At 43.0% G+C, this 14,842-nt stretch overlaps 1 protein-coding gene across 5 annotated transcripts in view; it reads left to right on the top strand.

Annotated features, from left to right (window-relative positions):
• LOC129730604 (uncharacterized) overlaps positions 1-13,377 on the top strand; it is a 583,914-nt gene extending 570,537 nt beyond the window's left edge. For all 5 annotated transcript variants that reach the window (XM_055690063.1, XM_055690062.1, XM_055690061.1 and 2 more), the window contains 2 exons: positions 10,769-10,934; positions 10,996-13,377. In XM_055690063.1, the coding sequence (XP_055546038.1) occupies positions 10,769-10,934; positions 10,996-11,888 (1,059 nt within the window). In that variant the 3' untranslated portion in view covers positions 11,889-13,377. The remainder of the gene's footprint in view (positions 1-10,768; positions 10,935-10,995) is intronic.
• Positions 13,378-14,842: the final 1,465 nt, after the last annotated feature.

The raw sequence follows: 14,842 nt of genomic DNA, 5'->3' as shown, positions 1-14,842 counted from the left end.
ATAACACTCAGTATGGGTGTTTCTTCAATCAGAATGACGCTCAGATGCCAGAAATTATCTTAAATACCATTGTGAAATCCAAGACGGTGACTTCCGGTTTGTGAAAAACATCTTAAAATAACCAATCAGGCACCATTTTGAAAATAAAAAAAAATAATACTCAATATGGATATCGAGATGTTGCATAGAAACCAAACATTGAACCTGGACACCATTTTGAATTTAAAGACGACCACTTTTAATTTCTGGAAAACAACCAAAATAACTAAATACCTCCCAACATGAGTATTTCCGGTGTCAGATTGATGCCAGAAAATCTGCTGAAAACGACCGAATACCACCCAATATGAATATATTCAGAATTAAGGCGATGTACAGAAGCCAAAAGTCGAGAATGTTGTCATTTCGATAAAACCAATCATTTCAAACGATTTGTTATTTGACTTTGATCATACTCTATGGCCGATTCTCCGTGCATTTGCAGACTTTAAACACATCGCAAGGAATCAACAAATTTGGAACGTTCAAATAGTACGATACCACATTTAAATTATATAAAAACAATATCGCACGCTAGCCTGGGGGCTAATGCGGTCTCGATCAACTAGATTAGTTGAGAGAATTCGTTATCGATATTGTTTTCGGCACCTTATGCATGTGTAGGATAAGAACAACGATACACCGTGCCCCAGTGCTGAGTCGAGGAAATTTTCAGCTCGAAAAGATCCTCGACATGATCGGGAATCGAACCCGATTTCACAACCGTGTGGGAAAGCTCGCCGACCGACATCGCTAACCACAGAACCACGGGGACCACTTTAAATTAAATTGAGGTCACAAATATCGATCAAAGCAGGTATCGTTTTAAATAGTCTCTGAATTTCTTTTCTTTCCATAACTATTGAGCCACATAACAAATTGTTATGAAATTTGTTATTTGTAAGTTTGAGAGATGACTCGTTCGTATGACACTAGTTATGTTCAAATAAGTCATGTAATCTTTGAGATAATAGACTTTCGTTGTTTTATTAACAATTTAATAACGATTACTTAAGTTCGATTATAATCAAATGAAAATTTTTTTTTCCCCATCTATAGTTTATTTGACACGGCACACATACAATTCAATGTTTAACGGCGCCAATTATATCTGGTAGCTTACTTTCTAAAGTATCTTAATAACTAAAAGCAAATTTTATCCTCGCTGCCGACTACGAGCTGAAACTAAATCTAACTTAAGCTAGAATGTTTTGCATGAAAAGCACTGATTTGTTGTTTGATGGTTTTCCATCGCCATGGGTAAGCAGCATATTGAATATGTTCCGCTGCTGGGCCAAGATATTACGGACTGGCATATTGGGTTGTCTCCCTCGGGGCCTGAGAGTATCGTGCGGGTCTAGTTGCTGTTTCCGGATCCGGGGTCTTAACGTGTTCTTGTCGTTTGGTTGGATGTAGGCGGAAGGGGATAGGACTAAACTGGGGCGTGGATGGATTTCAGGAAAACGTATATAAGGGACATGTAGGATAGGTCACGGCTCGCCAAGACATCACGAACAGGAACAGCCGGCTGCCTACCTTCGGCCTGCAGGGAAGCTACTAATCTAGACCTGGCGTCACGGTGTACAGGGCATGACCAAACAACGTGCTCTATGTCGTGATAACCTTCACCACAGGCACAGATACCACTCTCCCCGAGCCCAACACGACGGAGATGCGCGTCAAATCTATAGTGATTGGACATAAGCCGGGACATCACGCAAATGAAATCCCGACCTACATCCAACCCCTTGAACCACGGGTTCGTCGATACCTTGGGGATTATGGAATGTAACCACCTTCCCAGTTCCCCCTTGGTCCAAGAATTTTGCCAACTGATGATCGTATTCTGACGTACAAATGCGAAAAATTCATTAAAGGCAATTGGTCTTTCATAAATATCACCGTTTGTTGCGCCCACCTTAGCCAAAGAGTCCGCTTTCTCATTGCCCGGTATCGAGCAGTGAGAAGGGACCCACGCTAAGGTAATCTGAGTAGATTTTTCGGATAAAGCACTCAGATGTTCCCGTATTTTCCCCAGGAAATACGGAGAGTGCTTAACATCTTTCATCGATCGGAGAGCCTCAATGGAACTGAGACTGTCCGTAAAGATGAAATAATGGTCCGTGGGCATTTTTTCGATAATCCCTAGGGTGTACTGAATTGCAGCTAATTCTGCGACGTAAACAGAAGCAGGATTATCGAGCTTATGGGAGACGGTTAAATTGTTATTGAAGATACCGAAGCCAGTGGACCCATCAAGAAGTGATCCGTCAGTGTAGTACATATTGTCGCAGTTGATGTTTCGATATTTATTGGAAAAAATTTTGGGGATCTGCTGCACGCGTAAATGATCCGGGATTCCACGAGTTTCTTCTATCATGGATGTATCGAAAAACACAGTAGAATCAGAAGTATTTGATAAGTCGACACGATTTGGAATATTCGAAGAAGGGTTAATGTTTTGGGACATGTGATTGAAATACAATGTCATAAAACGGGTTTGAGAATTAAGTTCGATTAACCTTTCAAAATTTTCAATCACGGGACGGTTCAAGACCTCACATTTGATAAGAATACGAGAAGACAGGCTCCAGAAGCGGTTTTTCAATGGTAGTACTCCAGCTAAGACCTCCAAACTCATCGTATGGGTCGACTGCATGCAACCTAAGGCGATACGCAAACAACGATATTGTATTCGCTCCAGTTTGATCAAATGTGTGTTTGCTACGGAGCGGAAGCAGAAACACCCGTATTAAATAACAGACAATATCGTTGTTTGGTAAAGCCTTATAAGGTCTCCTGGGTGGGCTCCCCACCATTGTCCGGTTATTGTACGAAGAAAATTCACTCTTTGTTGACATTTTTTCATCAGATACCTCACGTGACAACCCCAGGTGCCTTTAGAGTCGAACCAGACACCAAGATATTTGTGTACCAAAACCTGAGAAATCGTTTTACCCATTAATTGTGTTTGAAGCTGAGCAGGTTCATGCTTCCTAGAAAAAACTACTATCTCAGTCTTCTCCGGAGAGAATTCGATACCTAGCTGTAAAGCCCAAGCAGACAAATTGTCCAAGGTATCTTGCAATGGTCCTTGCAAATCGGCAGCTTTGGCTCCTGTAACAGAGATTACACTGTCGTCTGCAAGTTGTCTTATCGTGCATGAGTTTGCCAGACATTCGTCGATGTCATTTACATAAAAGTTGTAAAGAAGGGGGCTTAAACATGAGCCCTGGGGAAGACCCATGTAGCTAATGCGAAAAGTTGCCAAATCGCCGTGCGTAAAATGCATGTGCTTTTCGGACAACAAATTGTGCAAAAAATTGTTCCAAATTGGAGAAAATCCTTGTCGGTGAAGTTTACCCGAAAGAATGTCAATAGAAACGGAATCAAAAGCCCCCTTAATGTCCAAGAACGCAGACGCCATTTGTTCTTTGCGAGCATACGCCAGCTGAATATCTGTTGAAAGCAACGCAAGACAATCATTCGTCCCTTTGGCACGGCGGAAGCCAAATTGAGTATCTGATAGTAGACCATTTGATTCGACCCAATGGTCTAAACGACGGAGTATCATTTTTTCCATCAATTTCCGGATACAGGATAGCATTGCAATCGGCCTATAAGAGTTGTGATCAGAAGCTGGTTTCCCTGGTTTTTGGATGGCGATCACCTTCACTTGCCTCCAATCCTGCGGTACAATATTTTGCTCCAGGAACTTATTGAACAAGTTCAACAAGCGCCTCTTGGCATTGCCGGGTAGATTCTTCAACAAGTTGAATTTGATTCTCTAACCCAGGCGCGTTATTGTTACAGGACAGGAGGGCAACTGAAAATTCTGCCATCGTAAAAGGTGATTCAATCGCGTCGTGGCCCGGAGACGCATCGCGAACAATAATTTGCTCAGGAACAGAGTCCGGATATACTTTCCTGGCAAAATCAAATATCCACCTACTTGAAGACTCCTCGCTTTCGTTGACCGTTACGCGATTCCGCATTCTTCGGGCTGTGTTCCAAAGAGTGCTCATTGATGTCTCCCTCGACGTCTCGTTTACGAACCGACGCCAATATCCGCGTTTCTTTGCCTTAGTCAAGCTTTTAAACTTGGTATCAAGCTCCGAATAACGTTTAAAGTCGTCGGCATCGTCTGTATCCCGGAAGGTCAGATACGCGTCGGATCTTTGCGTGTAGACATCGGAGCACTCTTGGTCCCACCACGGAGTGGGAAGCCGTTCTTTGATCGTTACGCCGGGATATTTCTTCGTTTGGGCTTGCAACGCGGCGTCGAGAATCAAGCCCGCGAGGAGGTTGTATTCTTCAAGTGGTGGATGATGTTGAATCGACTCGACCGCTTTTGAAATCATTTCCTCGTATAACTTCCAATCGACATTCCGTGTGAGGTCATACGGAATGTCAATTGGTCGCATGCGAGTTGACCCGTTATTAATTGAAATAAGAATAGGCAAATGGTCGCTACCGTGAGGATCAAGGATTACCTTCCATGTGCAATCCAACCGTAGCGACGTCGAACATAAGGATAGATCCAAAGCGCTTGGGCGCGCTGGAGGTTTCGGGATACGTGTCATTTCACCGTTGTTTAAAATAGTCATGTCGAAGTCATCGCAAAGGTTATAGATTAAAGAGGAGCGGTTATCATTGTATGGGGAACCCCAAGCCACGCCATGAGAGTTGAAGTCTCCCAAAATCAAACGTGGCGAGGGAAGAAGTTCTATTAAATCAAAGAGCAGCCGTTGCCCAACCTGTGCTCTGGGAGGAATATATATTGAGGCAATACAAAGCTCTTTACCTTGTATTGTCATTTGACATGCGACAACTTCGATGCCTGGAATCGAGGGGAGGTTAATACGATAGAAAGAATAGCACTTTTTAATCCCTAAAAGTACTCCTCCATATGGGGTGTCTCGATCAAGGCGAATAATATTAAAATCATGGAAGTTGAGATCAATATTTGAAGTAAGCCAAGTTTCACAAAGGGAAAATGCATCGCATTTGTTTTTATTTATCAAAACTTTAAACGAATCAATTTTTGGTAAAATACTTCTACATTTCCACTGTAAGACAGAGATAGAATCCTTCATATACGCAGTTGAATTAGGCATCGAAGGATACAATCGCTGCAAGGAGGGGCCATTGGGCAGTCAACTGCTTCAAAAATGATCTAACTGTTGGGAGGAATGCTGTAAGAAAATTTTTAATTGGATCGGGTACATTGAAATTTTCAAAAATCCAGTCCACAATGTCAGAAAATTTCACTAATCCAGAGTTTGTTTCATCAACTGGATGTGCAAAAGGAACAACTGGGGTTTTAGATGTTCCTGGCAGTGCTGGGAACACCTTCTGGGACTTTAAATTTGCAAGCCCAGGAGGAGTTTGCTACGGTTTTTCCGCAGCACTGTTTGGTTTATTCGTACTTTTCATTACACTTTGGGAAATCTTAAGACCTTTACGGGGAAGTTTAGGAGAAGAAACATTTTTCCTCTTCCTAGACTCCCCAGGATTGGCATAAGATGTTCCCGCTGATGAATCGTCAGAATCGGTTTCATCAGAGGGCAACAGATCAAAGGGGTTCGATGTTATGGTAGAAGTGGTCACGGTCTTCTTCAGCATCTCAGCGTAAGAACGCTTTGAACGCTCCTTAAGTGACCGCTTGATTTTATCTCTGCGCTGCATGTACACCGGGCATGTGGAGAGCTCATGCTGGTTTTCCCCACAGTGAATACATTTTTCAGCATTAACAGCAAGAATCTTCCGCATGAGTCTCCCCACACTTGCTACATCGTGCCTTATTGCAGCAGTAGGCGGCTGTGTGGCCTAACTGCTTGCAATTGGTGCAATTCATAACACGGGGTACATACAATCGCACAGGCAGACGAACCCGGTCGATCGAGACGTGGCTAGGGAGTGCAGATCCGGCAAACGTAACGCGAAACGAGTCTGACGGAGTGTAAACTTTTTTACCGCCGACGAGAGACATGGACCGCAATTGCTTACAATCCAAAATCTTCGCCTGTGTTTCGGTATTTTTGAAGCAACCGGTTGCGCTTTTTAGGATACACTCGACAGACAGACTCGAATCGGTTATGACACCGTCGATCTCCACGTCTCGTGCGGGTATGTAGACGCGATACTCGCGTGTGAAGAGCTCAGAGCAAGCGATAGCATTGGCCTGTGCCAGATCACTGACCACGACACGGAGCTTGTTAGGTCGGACCTTGGAAATTTCGGTCACGGCCTTGTACCCCTTCGTCAGGTCTTTAGCAATTTGCAGTATGTTTAAACGCTTTGAATTCACTCCTGCCTTTGGACGAAAATAAACAGTATAGCTGCCCTGTTGAGATCCGTCCGGGTAAAGCCTGGGGCGAGGGGGGACTGGAGAATGAACAGGGGAGGGGGTAACAGAAGGGTCAGGGTCAGGGGGGTTTGGGGATGGTGGCACGGGAGGCGAGGGATCTATATCCATTGCGCTAAATGTAGCGCACTAGCGCACTAGCGCCGACAAGAACACGTACCTCTTTACTTCTTCCTTCCAGCAGTGGTTGTTCGATCGTTCGAAGCTGCACCCAAAGCAGCCAGCAGCACCAGTACAGCAGCACCAATACAGCCACCAGCAGTGAGCCGGGTGTGAGATCACTCAGCACAGCGACACGGACTCGACTGTCAACTGATGGGCTTGGATTAAGAAGATCTATTCACGGTGCACAGATCAAAACTGCAGCTGGTATTTTGCACCAATACAGCCAAAGTTGTGAGCCGGGTACAGAACGTATCGACACAACTCACAATCTAGTTGGCCTTTAGCGCGAATAATACACTCTTTTGTTTGGCTATTCGTACACACGGACCGCATTGTAATAGAACGACCACTTTGCACGTCCGTTTCTGTCGAGTGTTCGACGCGGAATGAATCAAATGAAATGGGAACGTATAGGGCAGCCAAACTTTGAAACCACGTGTTCAATCATAATTCATCAGTTAACGCTTAACTAGTCCGCTTGTCTGATAATAATGTTGATCAATTCGGAGTCGAGTGATATATGCCATTCGGCCCTTTGGAGCACTTTTATATCTTCGGTTTTGCAAGTGATTGCTATACCTTTCTAGGAGAAAGGCAAAAAGCGTAAATTTTCGCTAGCGAAATGTGTTGTGAAAACACTTCACTTCGAAAGAAGTGAAAATAGGCCTGAGCTGACAGATTATGCACGCGCTGAAAAGTCGAGTTTGCGCTAGCATGCGTGTAAAGAGCTTGCGTGAAAAAAGTATGTCCAAGTGAAAAAGATGCGATTCACAACCTTCGATTTCGCTGGATCGAATTTGTTTTCAGTCCTAAGCGGAGTGAACGTTCGGTCCGCTGTGTCTTCCTTAGTGCAAGCGAACTATTTTTCATTTAACTAGACGCCTCTCACAATAACGATTTTGCTCACCATTTTTTCCTAAAGCTGGTATCCATTCAGAGTGTAGCCAATCATTACTAATTCCCAGCTCTTGGGGTCTAATTTCGTTTCTCTGCTGGTTCCCGATCCATGTCATAGCACTACATCCCAAAATTCGTATCTAGCGAAGGTCTGATTTTACGTTTATCTCCTTCACTACAAAGGGTAACGTTTCCAGTCAAAGCCACTGTAGGGTAACCATTCAGGATGTACGTTGCCTTCCGACCATAACAATTCGATGCTTTTGAACTAGGCAGAATTGATCTAAGCTTTTGAACCCGCGTCCGATTGAAGCTTTCAGCTTCTACGTTTTACTGTGGGGTTCTTCAATTCTTGTAGTAGCTAAATTGCTCATTTGACCAATTTTCGGGGCCTTGGTCCATGGTGCGACTTTTATCTGCCACTGAGTTATAGCTATTGCTTCATAGTCCTAGAAATTGGAATTTGACTGTCCACCATCTACCATAAACGCGTCTGCCTTCTCATAGAGTACCGCTATAGCATTTCCTTTCGACAGTTTTTCTGCTTGTGCCCGACCTTGCCCTAGCGATGGCACTTGCCGGTAAACTTCTTCTGCTGTTTCTTCTTACCTCCGACGAACCCCGCACCAGTCAAGTCATTTTGGCGATCCACCCTTTTTTTTTTTTGGACAGCCGTTGCTTGACCGTACATCTCCTCCAGATTCTGGAGGGTTACCATCAGGGGACTATAGCTGTCGCGTAGACGAGTGTGAGGTGATCGAAAGGTGGAAGCAGCACTTCGACGAGCATCTAAACGGCGATGCAGTAGCAGTAGAGCGCGAGGACAATATGGCAACTGATCTTGATGCACGAGCAGAAGACAACAGGATTCCAGCCCCCAATCTCCTGGATGTAGAGGAGCTGCTGGAGTGGACCAACTTCCCAGCGAGCTACTGAAATACAGTAGAGAAACACTGGCTAGAGCCGTGCACTGGGTCACTGTCAAGGTTTGGGAGGAAGAACGAGTACCGGAGGAGTGGATGGAGGGTATTGTGTGTCCCTTCTACAAAAAGTGCGACAAGCTGCTGTGCTGCAATTATCGGGGAATCACTCTGCAGAACGCCTACAAGGTACTCTCCCAAATACTCAGGCGTGGACTATCACCATTTGCGAAGCAGTTCGTGGGGCACTACCGGCGGGATTCATGGGTGCCCGCGCCACCACGGATCAGATATTCACGGTTCGACAAATCATGCAGAAATGCCGCAAATACAACGTGCCCACAGATCATTTGTTTATCGATTCTAAATCAGCGACACAATCGATCGAGACCAGCTATGGCAAATTACGCACGACTACGGATTTCCGGACAAACTAACGCGGTTGGCCAAAACGATGATGGATCGAGTGATGTGTGTATCTCGAGTATCGGGGGCACTCTCGAGTCCCTTTGAAACCCGAAGAGGTTTAAGGCAAAGCGATGGTCTCTCGTGCCTACTGTTCAACATTGCCCTGGAAGATGTCATTAGAAGAGCGGGGGTTAACACGAGTGGCACGATATTCCAAAAGTCGGTTCAACTGTTTGGTTTCGCCGACGATATCGACATTGTGACTCGGACCTTTGTGAAGATGGCGGATACGTACATCGGACTAAAGGCCGAAGCCAAACGGATTGGACTGGTCATCAATGCATCGAAGACGAAGTATGTACATGAAAGGAAGGGGTTCACGAGAAGACAGAGCTAACCTTCTACCTCCAATTCAAGTTGGTGGTGATGAAATCGAGGTGGTCAAAGAGTTCGTGTATCTGGGCAGAGAAATTCAACGACGCATTATGGCAGGAAATCGTGCATACTTTGGTCTCCGGAAGACGCTCCCATCGAGTAGAATTTCACCGCCGCACCTAGTTAGCCATTCACAAGACGCTGATCAGACCGATAGTCCTCTACGGGCATGAGACATTGACTACGCTTGTGAAGGACCAGTGCGCCCTTGCGGTTTTCCAGCGGAAGGTGTTGCGTACCTTCTTCGGTGAACTGCAGATGGAGAACGGAGTGTGGAGAAGGTGAATGAACCACGAACTGCAGGAGGTGCTTGGGGAGCCATCTATCGTCCACACCGCTAAGATTGTCAGGTTGCGGTGGGCTGGGCGTGTTGTATGGATGTCGGACGATAGCCCGGTAAAGATGGTTCTTGAAACCAACCCGTCAGGGACGAGACGGACGCACAGCGGGCAAGGTGGATCGATCAGGTGGAAGACGACCTGCGGACCCTACGCAGACTGCAGAGCTGGCAAACTGCAACCATCGACCGAGTGGAATGGACGCGATTCTTACGTACAGCAAAGGCAACACCACGGCTTGGGACTGTTTTATAAGCTGTCGCGTAATGTTAAGAATAGTGGAGCTACCGAGTCACCTTCTTCCATTTTCGCTCCTGCGGTCTTGAATTGGCGGACAAGATTATTAAATCCAACGAAATGAGCTTACAAGGAGGATTCACCCTTCTCCCGTAAACGTGCCAACTGATTTCTTAGTGATGTTTGACTTGAAACGGATTTTTTCATAAGATTTCTTCTAGAACCTTCCACATTTCAGCAACCGTTTTCCTTTACTGAACAAATTCAAGGATTTCATCCGTTGTGAATCCAACAAGAATTGACTTAGCCTATCTGTCGGTTTGATTCCACTTAATGAGAGTCAGCACAGATGAAACTTCAACTGCATTCAAGTGGCGCTGCGGGATGGGATGCGTTGCTCCGAATTGCGTGAAACCTCAACCTTAACTTTGGCCTTTGGCTTACACAGACAAAGACAAAATCAGACAAATGACGAACAAGGAACAGTTTATTCAAAAACGTTTTTACGTTTTCACGTTTTCTTCATGAGCGCCAATCAACTTCTGAAGGATTAGCGATTTGTCTACCTATGTGTATGACATTTTTATCTACCTATGTGTATGACATTTTTATCGGAGAGCCATTGCAAAGTAGATCGGGCATCAGAAGCCGACGCTAAATATGGCCAGAATAAAGAAGTAACGTTATGCTTTCGTTTTCAACTTGACGTGTGTTTATACTTTTAACATGTGAAGAAGATACTCTGTGAAAACACGATTTGCACCTTTTTGTGTGCAATGACGTAGGTATTCAACATTTACTACTTCTTCCGATACAATCCTTACACCTAATTTTTAATGAGTAAAATTTTTTCGTCAAACATCCGGTGGTTCGGTGCCCTACAGTTTCTTTTTAAGAGAGGTGTTGAGCCCAAAACATTATAACTAGAACCACACTAATTGTATTGAATATCTCTCTCGTAGACGAAACAGCCGCAAATCTATCCTAAGTCGATTGTGAAAACTAAAACGTACGAGGGTGTGGAAGCACTTCGGCAAATAGCAACCACCTCATTGTTTCTTCAAAACGAGCAGAAAGTTTCATCAAACCGTATCGTTCCTATTATTAAGGAGCCGGATAAAACAGAAGGTTAGCATGGCCAGCCTTCGGGTACCATCGAATAGAAAGTTAATGTTTTGTCTCATTTCAGAACCACCTTTAGAGCTAAAGAAAATCTCTTCCCTCAAGGCTGACACGCTTAGTGTGATAGACATCGTTAGTTTATCAGACGGCGAGGACAACGACGATGACGCCCGCAGTCACAAACATCGTCCGCACGATATTGCAGGGAATGTTTCCGACACTCAGGTGATAGATCTTACTGGGGAAGAAGAACAATCACGTTCGGCTGATTCGCACCACCAACGGAAAGACAGCAAGCTTCGACGTCAACGAACTTCAGTCAACCAGCAGAAGCCGAAAGATGGCGTAACTACAGAATCACCGATGTCTTCACTGTCTCCCGGAAGCAGTGGTGCAGCGGCAGGTGGTAGTGGTGGTTTATTGATGGAAACTTCACTAATGGTCGTTGGTCCCACGCCGGTTTGTTTACCAACTAACAATGCACAACCACAATCAATACTCACGGTGCCGATAACTACAACGCTGCATGCAACATCTTCACTGCTAACAGCGCAATCAGCTACACAATCAACCTCGTCTAAGTCCGCCTTCGGAGCGAACATTGCTCCCAGCATAAGCAACCAGCCGATACCAGGATCACTATCACCGCTGCCGTCGACCTCGTATCTACCAAGTGCGGCAGCGTTAATGTCTCACATTTCCCCACTCACACCATCACCTACAGCAGCAGGACTGACGCACAATAATAGCAGCACAAGCAGTAGCAGCTATCTTCTTTCACCTCCTCCTATGACGGGGTTTCCAGGATCCTCCCCAGCAGTTAGTCCCGGCCCATACGAACCACTAACACATGGTACCAATACCATCACCACGACTTCATCATTGCTACATTCATCAGCCGTGACCACTACCAAGACCGAACCGGAACTAGTGTTAAGTCCAGCGAAATTAGGACAGTAGGTATACTATACACTTACACAAAATAGAATTTTTTTCCCTAGCAACAACCAACAATACGATAGAGTATGTGAGATAATTAAGTGTCTCAGCCTCTAACGCAGCACAATCGAATGGGAATTGATGTTAAAACCGGAAATGAATCTCTGACGTCATGTTTTGTAACACAACAACATTGGTATTATATTTATACAAAACGAGAAACTTTGTCAAATTGATCTACTAAGAAATGATTAACACTCAGACAAGACGCAATCGTGCTTCGCGATCGAAGATGTTCAGTGAGCGCAATTTGGATCAACGTTTAGTTCTGCAAATTGTTCTACGATTTTGAATATCAGGAGTAAAACAAGCTAGTTATTATCAATATAATATGGTTTTACCAAAAGCTGATAAATTCTACACTATAATTTCTTATAACAGAAGCATTTGGGTGTTTGAAAAAAAATTCTATGTTCTGTTCGTTCTGCAATTATAGGTTTTCTCGAAACGGTCAAAAAAGTAGTATAGTATAAATCAAACCTTCGAACATCTCTCATCATCAGAACTGTTTCGAATAACGACGCATGTATGTCGAGACCACAAGAAATAACAAAATATAACATGAAACACTAATGTGTTCGGCTCAGTAGCGTTTAAGTTAAGTAAAATATAGTCTAAACCGACCCATATGTGTTACTATGGCTAAGTTTGGGATCAAAAAATTGTGTAGCTTTGTCGTTTGGTTATTTGCTCACTATTCTATCTAAAAACAAGCAAAATATTTTTTGTATCTACTGTTTGATTGCCGCTATTAGATTACTTGTATAATCGTAGAACAACCCAATTTGGTCCCATAGCATTATAAACCTGTTATCAAAGCAAAATGTTACAAAAAAGTATATAATCAGTTACTAGATACCTTACAAATTATGTGAAGCTGTTTTGTGTTTGCGTTTGTCCATATTTTGATGGAATCTTTATAAATCAATAGAGAAGCATCTATATATTGAAACTATAATTGAACACTGCGGAACGAGATAATAAGATGTCGAAATGACGCCACATAGAACGTTATATATATATATATATATATTTATCAAGCCAAGCAGAGAAAAATATAACACAAAATATCATTTATCAAACTCAAGCATTTGAGAAACTTCAGTGATATACAAACTATATTACCAAGAGATTTTAAACAAAATTATTGTACATAACCCATTACTTCCAGATGGATTAGGTTGAATGTGGAACACAGAGTATATTTTGGTTGCAATATGTTAATATCTTTTCTATCAATCGATGCACAAATTACAAAGAGAGAAGATTGGAACGATATATCAAGGAAGAAATAAACTACATGCCGTACTACACCGAAGCGACGATAAATAAACAAATATTTATTCGCATTCAAAAAAACAAATAAGCGAGAAAGCGAGCGAGGAAAAAGTGTTACCGAATAACGTCCTGCATGTTCGATATGCTTTTCCATTAATGTGTGAATGTTGACCGCGTAGACCGGGAAGACCGCTACAAAAAGCGATGTTTACTGCAAAATATAACCAATATAAACATGCTGAGCAGCCAGTAAACCCAATACCATTGAATGTTGTTAAAGCAAACGCAAGCAAGCAAAACTGTGTAAACCAAAAATAAATAATATCGATGGTACTAGTAGCTTAACGTAACCGTTTATATAAATGGCAAATGAAACGTGCTAAATGGACATCAACTGTAATCTAGAAATATAAAACATGAAACGAAACAATACCAACTTAACTAATAGAACAAGTTGGCATGGGATATGAGTAGAGCGCATTTCTAAATGCTAAACCGACTCTGTTATATACAGAGGAAAATATTTAGACGAGTGAAACCACGCAAGAAGATGTACTGAAGGCAACAAATGGAAGGAAGTAACAAAAGGCGAAATAAACGACAAATGATAAAAAATTATTAATAAAATGCTATTCGAGAGTGATTTTTTTTACATAGAACCGTCCCTTGTTCCTTGGAATGGTACTTACTGTACATTGTTGGCCGACGGACCGTTCACCGGTCTAAGGCCCAAGGAAGTAGTTCTGGTTCTCTGCTGAATATAGTTATGGCGGCTCTCTCGTCAGGCACTCTGGCTACATGTCCAGCCCATAGAAGCCAGTCTTAAGCGGTTATATCTACCAAATGCTCAAAAAAACAAGGCTTTTTCATGAATTTTTTACAGGACATTCAAGATGTAAGGTATATAAGTAATATATCATTGGATTGAGCAACTCTTGCAAAATAGAAGAAATATTTTTATTGCTATTTTTGTTACAAAATGGCGGCTGTGCAGTGATTGCCGTGAACCACTTATTTTTTAAGTTGCTCCGCGGCGAGCAGTAGAAGTCGTGCCCAACTCCACCTATAACCAAAACAAAAAATTTTTCATTATCTACATAAGTGTCGCTAGTGAAGTACACATGATTATATTTTTAGAATATTTCTTTGCAAAATGGCAACGGTTTGAAAAAAAAATTCTGTTTCGACAAAAAAAATCGACTTCGATTGTTTATAACTTTAGTTGCTGTTAATCAATCGCTTAAATCGTGTGTACTTCACTAGATAATCTAATGAAGAAGCTACAGTTAAAATTTCAAGTCAATCGGATGTAAACTTTTTCAGTTCTACTGCTCGCCGATTTTGAAAACATGGTTTTGAGAAAAACGCGTTTAGAGTTTCAAATTGCTATAAATCTTAGGAATCGCAACAGTAAAGCCTCTAATAATTTTTTAACCTTCAGTCAGCTACCCCTGAGCCACAAAGTTCCACTTCTTCCTTTTATTTTATCTGATCTAAGGCTGCGCCTACGCTCTTTCGTGATATCAGACATGCGACGCTCAGTGACTTTGACGCAGTTGGCGTCCGATCCCACGCAAAACTCAAACTTGTCACTCATATTTAAGTACTTTTGAGTATAACTCACAGTTAAAAAGTAA

This window comes from Wyeomyia smithii, chromosome 3 (assembly GCF_029784165.1).
Source record: "Wyeomyia smithii strain HCP4-BCI-WySm-NY-G18 chromosome 3, ASM2978416v1, whole genome shotgun sequence".
Lineage (NCBI taxonomy): Eukaryota > Metazoa > Arthropoda > Insecta > Diptera > Culicidae > Wyeomyia > Wyeomyia smithii.
The sequence above is the reverse complement of the archived record's forward strand: the minus strand, read 5'-3'. Positions and strand labels throughout refer to the sequence as shown.